The 9,526-nt window shown below is 38.4% G+C and overlaps 1 protein-coding gene across 1 annotated transcript; it reads right to left on the bottom strand.

The window, feature by feature from the left end:
- Positions 1–2,759: 2,759 nt before the first annotated feature.
- Positions 2,760–9,135, bottom strand: oip5 (opa interacting protein 5). The gene is made up of 5 exons (XM_061743739.1): positions 8,918–9,135; positions 7,099–7,165; positions 5,367–5,489; positions 5,201–5,282; positions 2,760–3,528 (listed from the first exon to the last, which is right to left on the bottom strand). Exons 1-5 carry the CDS (start codon positions 9,081–9,083, stop codon positions 3,436–3,438), a joined length of 531 nt encoding a protein of 176 aa, XP_061599723.1. The 5' UTR covers positions 9,084–9,135; the 3' UTR covers positions 2,760–3,435.
- Between the last annotated feature and the right edge of the window lie 391 nt (positions 9,136–9,526).

The following is a 9,526-nucleotide window of genomic DNA, read 5'->3' as shown; positions in this document are numbered from 1 at the left end:
TGGGAAGTAAAGTTTTCAGAAACTAGTATTTCTTATTATTAAGCCAGAGTGAAATTAGGAAATATAATATATATACAGTACCGACCAAACATTTGGACACACCTTCTCATTCAAACAAATAGGGAGGTTTGTCCAAACCTTTGGTCTGTACTGTATATATGTATAAGTTTTCGGGTAATCATCTCAAGCAAAATGCTCCAAATTTCAAAAAACTTCCAAATACACGAAGCTTTAGCTTCAGTTCAACTAACTGAAAAAGCTGCAGGGAGGATGGAGGAATAAATGCAAAAGGAGAAGGTTGGTGATGAGGTAAGATTGCAGGCGAGGGTTTACAGGACAAACCTCAAGGTCGTCGTCACCTTCTCCACCGCAGTAGCGCAACCTAGATAATTAATTTTATTTTTATATATATATATATATATATATATATGCTAATTCTTTTTGTCCAACAAATACATTTTATGTATTTTAATTGCCTGACAAACACACACCATCTTGTGACTCTGATGAAGGTGAAAGGAATCGAAGAAACAGCTTTTTTTTATGTCTTTTTATCATTTTTTCATCATTATAACAGGGCCATACAGTCAAACAGAAAAGAGAAACAAAAACAAGAAGAAAAAAAACTAACAAAAAAAATAACCCCCAAAAACCAGACATAAAAAAATAACATATATTGCCAGACAATCATCATACACAGGGCCAATATAAATGAAAATGAATGAAAACCTTTACATTATATTATCACACTGCAAAAACTCAAAATCTTACCAGGAATATTTTTTCTTATTTCTAGTAAAAATGTCTCATTTTTAGTCAAAATATCTCATTAAACTTAAAACAAGAGTCATCACCAGATAAATAAAATAACTTATTGGACAATTTTCACCTGTTTCAAGTAAATTTTCACTTGAAATAAGTAGAAAAATCTGCCAGTGGAACAAAATTTATCTTCTCATTACAAGCAAAAAAATCCTGTTCCACTGGCAGATTTTTCTACTTATTTTAAGTGAAAATCTACTTGAAACGGGAAAATTGTTTTTTTTTTTTCAGTGATGAGTCTTTTTTTCAGTGTAATGAGATTTTTTTGACTAAAAATTAGACATTTTAACTAGAAATAAGACAAATATTCTTGTTAAGATTTTGAGTTTTTGCAGTGCAGCATCCATACTCTCCACAAAGTTCAGGAAAGGCTGCCAGATCCTATAAAATGTCTCAGTGGATCCCCGAACAGTTTACCTGATCTTTTCCAGTTTGAGATGAGCCATGACTTCCCTGATCCAGTGATTAGATGATGGCGGATTCTTTCCATTTAAACTAAATCAATCTCCGAGCCAGGAGGGAACAGAAGGCCGTCATGTTGGTTTCCCGCCGGATAAATAAAGGAGAGTCCACAGGAGCCAAACAGAGCAATATATGGTGACGGACTGACGGCACGATCGTTTTCCCACATAATTTGGAAAAAGTCTCAAAGATGTTTTACCAAAATAAATAAAGATATCCCACTTTGTGGTTGATTTCCAAGTAAAAACTGTATCTAACAGGGAATTGGGAGGGGAATCGAAGAAACATGTCTGTCAAGTAATTTAGGCCCTGTCCCAATACTCGCCCTCGCCCTCGTTTTCATCACTTCCCTTAAATTTTGCGCGTTCCCGTGAGGGTAGTGGTGTCCCAATTCCTCTTTTCAACTAGGGGTAGTGGAGAAAACAAGGGCGAGTGGCTATGAATAGCCCCTTCAGAGCGAGGGATCCACACTCGCTGATCTAGGGACCATAAAATTTCCCAGAATGCTTTTCGTCGTCATTTGCGGACTGAATCCAAAAAAAAAAACATGGCGGACATTTCTTATTTTTTTGTGAATAAAATCAATATTTTGAGTTAGTTTCTGCATAAAAATGAGCTTTGATTACATTTCTAGCGAGAAATATATATTTTACTTTCATAATATTCACTCAGTGACTGTACATAATCCCTTTTTTGGCCGTTGTTCGTGAAGATCGCGCCGGAATAAAGGCTGTTACGTTACGCCGTAGGCTACGTAACCTACGCCGTAGGCTCTGCGTCGATTTGACTCGACGACCGAGGGCAAACTTGCAGACTCGTCTCAGATTGTGACCAAGGTAGCAAGCATTTTTTGTGAGAAATAGAGAGAAATAATCCTGTGACTCGAGAGCTGTTATCTGGGTAATTTACACACTTTCAGATAAAGCTGAAGTGAAGATAGCGGAGCTGATTTATGGTTCCGCGTTAAATCGACGCAGAGCCTACGGCGTAGGTTACGCGGCGACGCGCGCCGTACGCCGTACCTTACGCCGTAGGCTCTGCGTCGACTTAACGCGGAACCATAAATCAGCTCCGGAGCCGGCAGTCAGGCAGAAATCCCGAAATTTTCAGATCAAATTTCTTAACAGGTGTTATTTGGATAAACTGAGCCCAGGTTGGGGATCTTAACGGTTACTTTTACACCTGAAAAAATATTAAAACTTAATAAAGTGCCATATTAACAGCACTACAGCTGAAATTAAAACAGCTTTTGGCTCTCAGCTTCCTGATCAGGTTAGGGATGAAAACGAGGGGGAGTAGGAGAAATGGGACAGGCACCTGGGCCAAGTGCCCTATATTTCAAGTGCCCTAAAATCTCCCCCTTCTTTTTTAGGGGGTAGTGAAGAAAAGTAGGGGGAGTATTGGGATTGGGCCTAAATAACCTAAAATGTATTTGTCGGACTAAAAGAATTAGCAAATTAAATTGTAGACATAGACAAAATGAACTTTATTAAATCACATAATATATACACATGGTTTTCCATAATAATTGTAATGAAACAAGTTTAGATGACACTAGCAGAGTTGCAGCATCGTTGCTTTGATGAAAGAGTTGAACCTTCAAGATCTTCCAGTTCTGTCCCGTTGAAACTGCAGACGTCCGATTTCTGGTCCCTGTGGAACCGAGACTCAATCGCTATTGGCTCATCTACGTTACAGGTAGGTCAGTTAAAGGCACACACAACCATATTTAAAATAACAGTTAGGATTTTTTACATTTACATTCGAGATCAGTGATCGACTCGCTTCTGGACCCCTGGTGGTCGTATGAGGAACTTGATGTTTTATGTCTTTTCTGTGCAGGACTGGTATCGTTACACATGAATATATGCTGTATTTATATTATATGTTATGACATCTAACAGATGCCGGTATTGGTCAGGTGTACGAAACAGGTCAATATTAACTTTATTTAGAAAGCAGAACATATAAAAACTGCAGATTTGGAATAAGTCACCACTTTTCCATGTTGTGAACCTGCAACGCCGCTGTGGCAGAACAACGCCAGCATAAATAAACACGGGAGGTTAAAACGTCCAACACTGTCCGTGGTGACGGTTGTGAGCCGACCTTTGCAGGGAAACACGGAGACACAAGAAGTGCACGGCTCCCCTACTTCCTCTTCTTCGTGATGACTCCCCTCTGGGCCAATCGGCTCTTCAAGCGCAGCATCCGGTCCAGCTGCAGCTCAAACTGCCGCCTCACCTGGAGGAGAGAGAAGGTTTGTCCTTCGTTAGGACTAATGACGGCGTCTGCATCACACGCTCCTCCGGAGCAGCAGAGGCTCAGACAGAAACTTCAGTCTTGCAGACGTGTATGGAGAGAAAATTAACTCAAAACATTTGTGTATTATCTGATTTGTGCTTGAAGTTACGGACAAAACAATAATTAAGAATTCAAAAAGCCTCCTACACACACACAAATGGTTAAATGGTTTTGAGAGTCTTCACGCCTCCAAGAAGCCTCACAGAATCATCTGTACATGGTGCGTTTAAGAACTGTTGGAAAGCTGGGTCATCTGAGTTTCCATCTGAGTCCAGCGTTATTTCCCTCGATACTTATGGCATTTTTAAACTAGCACCTACTCAGACCGACTCGACTCACCATGCCTTGTCTCGACTCGCACTCGTTTATTTTCGATACAGATGAGAAGTAGGCGGGATTGGAGCGAAGCTGCTGTGACGTATTTGATTGTGTATTTAAACAAAGAAGACAACAACACTAAAGATGTAGAACCTGGAGGAGATGATAGATGTGCTGCTGGGTCTGTGGCTTGTGTTCCATATCAAGTTAAAATATGAAAGTGAGAGAAGCTTCAAGCAGCGGCGCTTTTTAATTTTTTTTAGTTTGTCTCTGCGCTGCTGAAAAGTCTGTTGGTAGCTGAGCAGCTATGAAGTGACAGAGTTCCTGGTAGATCTGGTCGTTCCTTATCCCCCGTCTAGATCTTTTTAATTCTCTCCTCAGCACCAGGTTTATGAACATCTGCACCTCAGAGTTGGATCATAAAACAGACTTCTGCTGCCGTTGCTGCTGGAATAAAATGAACAAGAATCCGCCGTCAGAGTCACTTTCTCTGATGTCACATCCTGACTCAGACGTCTGACTCCAACCCCCCGACCAATCGGTGGCCTGTAGTCTGATGACATCACAGCCCGACTCAGCCGCTTAGAACCTCAGCAGAGTAGAAACAGAAAAGTATCTACTCGGCACGTTAGACCCCTAGTGGGAAAGCACAAAACCGGGGCGTGGCGAGTCGCGCTGAGTAGGTACTAGTGGAAAAGCGCCATTAGTCACCTCCCCTAAGAAGGTAAACCTACTTCAGACCACCGTGATGCATCACCGTCTTCTTGTCTCCCGATTTGACCGTCAGGATTTCCACCACCGAGCGGCCGTTGCTTTAAAACATCTAATTACAGTTGTACGCTCATAAATGCACATCTGTCCATATAAGGAATTATAGACACAGTAAATGTGTTGAGATATTCTTTCTTACTCAGGCCCACAATTTTTCACAATTAGTTACAAGTTTAGAGGAAACCAAGTATCGGGGGAAATAACGCTGGACTCAGATGAAAGTTCAGATGACCCAGCTTTCCATCAGTCCTTGAATGCACCATGTATGAATGAATGTGTGAGGAATGAAAAGAGTCTCAAAACCATTTGTGCGTATCTACAGCTTTGTGCGTGTGCATCAGGCGATTTGTGCATATTTAACGATGTGTGTGTAGGAGGCTTTTTGAATTCTTAATTATCGTTTTGTCCTCAACTTCTAGCAAGTTACGCACAAATCAGATAATACGCACACACAAGTGTTTGGTCATATCAGACCCACGTCTGTGGAGAGAAAATGACTCCAGGCTGGTCGAGTGTTTCTCACCTCAGCCGTGGTTTCTGTGACGGGCTTCACCTCGAAGCTCAGGGTTGAAGCGCTCACCATGGAGCAGCTGTTGAGGACGTAGCTGCCGGGGGGAAACAGAAACACCAGGTCTGCAGGATTCAGTTGCTCGGGCTTTTTTATCCCAGTAGAAGCAGCGATGGCTCACCAGCTGATCTTGGGCTTGCAGAGGAGGAAGAGCTGGCGAACCGAAGCCAAGTGGGATGGAGACGAGTCGATCCGTTTCCCCACCAGAACCTGGCAGGACCGGCACGTCAGAGGGCTGTAGATGCTGGAGGGAAACAGAGTTAGAGCAGCTGCTGCCACTACAGCAAACTACCGGGCTCGTCTGTGCTGATGTCCCTTACTGAGGGTAGTTACCACGTAAGACTAAACTATGACTCTATATAATCAGGGGTCAGCAACCCGCCCTAGTGGCTCCCTGGAGCTTTTTCAAAAATATATGAACTTTTTTTTCTTTTTCCTTCCTTTTTCCTTTCCCTTTTAATCTCGACATTTTGACTTTTTTCATCGACATTTCGACTTTTTTCTCGACATTTCAACTTTTTTCTCGAGATTGTACTTCAACATTAATCTCAACATTTTGACTTTTTTCTCGAAATGTTGACTTTTTTCTCGACCTTTCGACTTTTTTCTCGATATTTCGACTTTTTTCTCTAATTTTTGACTTTTTTGTCGACATTTAAACTTTTTTCTCGAGATTGTACTTCAACATTAATCTCGACATTTTGACTTTTTTCTCGAAATGTTGACTTTTTTCTCGATATTTCGACTTTTTTGTCGACATTTCGACTTTTTTGTCGACATTTAAACTTTTTTCTCGAGATTGTACTTCAACATTAATGTCGACATTTTGACTTTTTTCTCGAAATGTTGACTTTTTTCTCGACCTTTCGACTTTTTTCTCGATATTTCGACTTTTTTCTCGAATTTTTGACTTTTTTGTCGACATTTAAACTTTTTTCTCGAATTTTTGACTTTTTTCTTGAAATTTTGACTTTTTTCGGAACTTTTCGACTTTTTTCCTGACATTTCGCCATTTGCCTTCATTCTAAGACTTATACAAGACTTTTCATTTTTTGCGGCTCCAAACATATTTGTTTTTTGTGTTTTTGGTTCAATATGGCTTTTTCAACATTTTGGGTTGCCGACCCCTGCTCTATATGATTAGGTTAACAAAGTATCTCATCCATGATCCAAATTTGATCCAATCGCTGAATTATTGAGTACAAAGATTTAAATTTGAAGTTGACCCGTGTGCTTTTTGTAATGAATCTGAAGAATCACTTGACCATATGTTTCTATTGTGTCCTGTCTCACAAACTTTTTGGTGTGAAATTAGAAATTTGCTATCTTTAAAAATGAATGACATTCCAAAATAAGAAATCGCTAATATTATTTTTTACATAGATACAATTGACAGATCAGTTTCCCTCTTGGTTAATGTCATTCTCTTACTGGCTAAATATCATATACACACTGTTGTAAGTGGAGAAAAAAATGAAGCCCTCTTTCCAATGTTTTTTAAATGATTTCAAAAGTTTTTATAAAGTCTCTATAAAAAAAATTTGGTCAAATAACTCTGCAAAAAAATTATTAGCCGATATATATCAAAGTATCTTTTATTTTAAGTCTCCTTCTGAAATGTCGATGCTATTTGCTTTAAAATGCCTTACTGTTTTTTGTTATTAATTTTACTTGTCTACCTTATTGTTTGTGTATATGTCTGTTGTTCATGATACCTCTCTAAATATGTTCTATTTTCTTATATTGTATTTCCTCTATTAGCAGCTTGTATAAATCTGTTTTCTTGTTTATAAATTGTGTTCAATAAAAAAAATAAAATAAAATAAAAATCTATGATCCAAATTCCCACTCACCAGTCAGCCATTTCACCTTTATGTCCTGACATTATCCCATCACCAACAACGACGTCATTCGTCACTCCTGAAGACAGAAAAACAGGAAATAAAAGCTCATGCTGCGATTCTTCGGTCAAAGATGCAGCAGTGCAGGAGACCAGAAGTTATCCTGGAGTAAAACAATAAAACCAGCACCAAAATGTTTGTAAATGAATGAAACCTAACGTTAATGTTTCCCCCCCCAACACGTTTCAGGTCACGTGATCATGTTTATCTCCCACAACTTGTTTCAAACCAGTGGTTCTTCTCAACCTTTTTGGGGTCATGGACCCCCTGCAAGTTTGTGATCGAATCTGTGCAGCTGCACCTGTGGCCACTAGAGGGAGCCAGAGCTCAATAAACAGTATTAAAATGACCAGTTGCCATCTAAATAAATAAGTAAATCACTTATATATCAACCTACTAGGTTGTTATCTGAACGTTTCTTTAAAATTTGCAGTTTATACTGCCAAAATTGCTGATTTTTTTTCATTCAAGGTTGCAAGGCAAGTGTTTTTTACCCCTTTTTTTCCATTTTCTTTCTTCACATGGTGCAAATATGCCTTTTTGTAATATGAGTAACTCTCAACAATTGTTATGTTTGCCAGTTTGGTTCGTGGCGCATCTGCAACCTGAAAGTGAACCTAAGATAAACAAATCTAGCCAGTATTCTCCTTTAAAGCGTAAGAGATTAATGCAATTAGGGTTGCAATTAGGGCTGTTCGATTAATCGTTCGATTAATCGGTTTTAAATCGTAATCGCGATTATGTAATTAGAACGATGTTAAAACGTGAAACTCGTAAAATCGATTTTTCACTTTTTTTTTTTTTTTACCTTGTCTGCATACATATTAATGATTGATACCATATTAATGATTGATGGAAATACCTCTCAATACCTGCGACAAGTGCCCCATCGGAGAGGCTCTTTAGTGAAGGAGGGGGCGTTGTAACATGCCACCGGGCATCCCTCAAGCCTAACGCGGTAGACCGGCTCGTGTTCCTTGCAAAAAAACTTGCAAATGTGAATAGCAAATGTAATGACTGACATTACACACCTCTACCTCCTTCATGGGTTGCATTATTATTTAGCATGCAAAGACCCAGTTTAGTTTAATTAGAAAATGTCTTCTTTTATTTAATTGGAAATATAACTTACTGTATGTCTGCAAGTGCTGATTTGCTGATTTTTTTTTTCCGAGATAAAACTTTATATTTTATTATATTTTTTTAAACTTTTTTCAACTTATTTTACAGAGTTTTGCACTTTATTCATTCATTTTTGGTTTAATAAGAGCAAAGTTTGCACTTAAAGCCCAATGGGGCAAATGTTCAATAAAAAAACTGCATATTTGAAATCATTTCTTTGCCTTTTGCCAATTCACAAAATAATCGTAATCGTAATCGAAAATCGGATTTTGAGAGAAAAAAATCGAGATTTTATTTTTGGGCAAAATCGAACAGCCCTAGTTGCAATTGCATATTGTTTAACAATATATACCCCTCAAAAATAAAAATAAAATAGTGATCTTGGCTCCCAAAAAGCTTTTAATTATGTCACAATGACTGACACCAACCTTTAGTTATTCACAGCTCTTCTTATTAAATGATAAAGGAAAAGTTACTTGTTTCAGGGAATCAGCTGGTTAAAACCACATGACTAGACTGAAGACTGAATGAAAAGCGTGTGATGAAAACTAATGAATGCACGTGGATCATACACTAGTCATGGAAATATATATACTTAAAAATATACACAATAGTTTTCTGAATCCAGAGGAACCAGATGTGAACTTACTTGTGCACATGACGGAGTCCAGGCATTTGATTTCTCCACAAACATGTAAGGAATCCGCCAGGATTGTGTTGCACTGCAGGCAGTGGAGAGTCATCAACTGGTCTGCAGCTTTAACCGACCTCACAGCATCCTCACGTTTAATTAAGACACTGCCTTCAAACTCCATTATGCTGAACTTCAACAAGAATATCGAGCTATTTCATCCGCGCTTGATAATTTGAACACAACTCCGTTTTACATCGGTAGACGTCACTTCCGCTCGCTGCGCGGTTGTTCGGTCGCACTTTTTAACGCACTTTAAAAAATATTATTTATATGTTTGACAATATTTACGTAATAAAATTGTTAAATTGAAATAATTTCAAATAATTAAATCGATTTTATAAAAATTTACTTTAAGCAGAAAAAAAATTCAAACGGAACTTTTTAACGCACAAATATTTTTTATTTATTTATATGTTTGACAATATTTACGTAATAAAATTGTTAAATTGAAATCATTTCAAAACTGATTTTATAAAAATTCACTTTAACCAAGAAAAAAAAACTCAAACACGGAAACGTTAGCCAGCTTCACTCTGATTGGCTGCGAGGCGTTTCCGGTCAAAG

This window comes from Cololabis saira, chromosome 16 (genome assembly GCF_033807715.1).
Source record: "Cololabis saira isolate AMF1-May2022 chromosome 16, fColSai1.1, whole genome shotgun sequence".
NCBI lineage: Eukaryota > Metazoa > Chordata > Actinopteri > Beloniformes > Belonidae > Cololabis > Cololabis saira.
Note: the sequence above shows the minus strand (reverse complement) of the source record. Positions and strands in the feature narration are given on the sequence as shown.

Coding starts and splice junctions, on each gene's coding strand:
- oip5 (XM_061743739.1), bottom strand. CDS start 9,083: ATGGAGTTTGAAGGCAGTGTCTTAATTAAACGTGAGGATGCTGTGAGG. Junction 5,490..7,098: donor AAAGGTGAAATGGCTGACTG/GTGAGTGGGAAT, acceptor GTTTCCCTCCAG/CATCTACAGCCCTCTGACGT. Junction 5,283..5,366: donor TGCAAGCCCAAGATCAGCTG/GTGAGCCATCGC, acceptor TCCCCCCGGCAG/CTACGTCCTCAACAGCTGCT.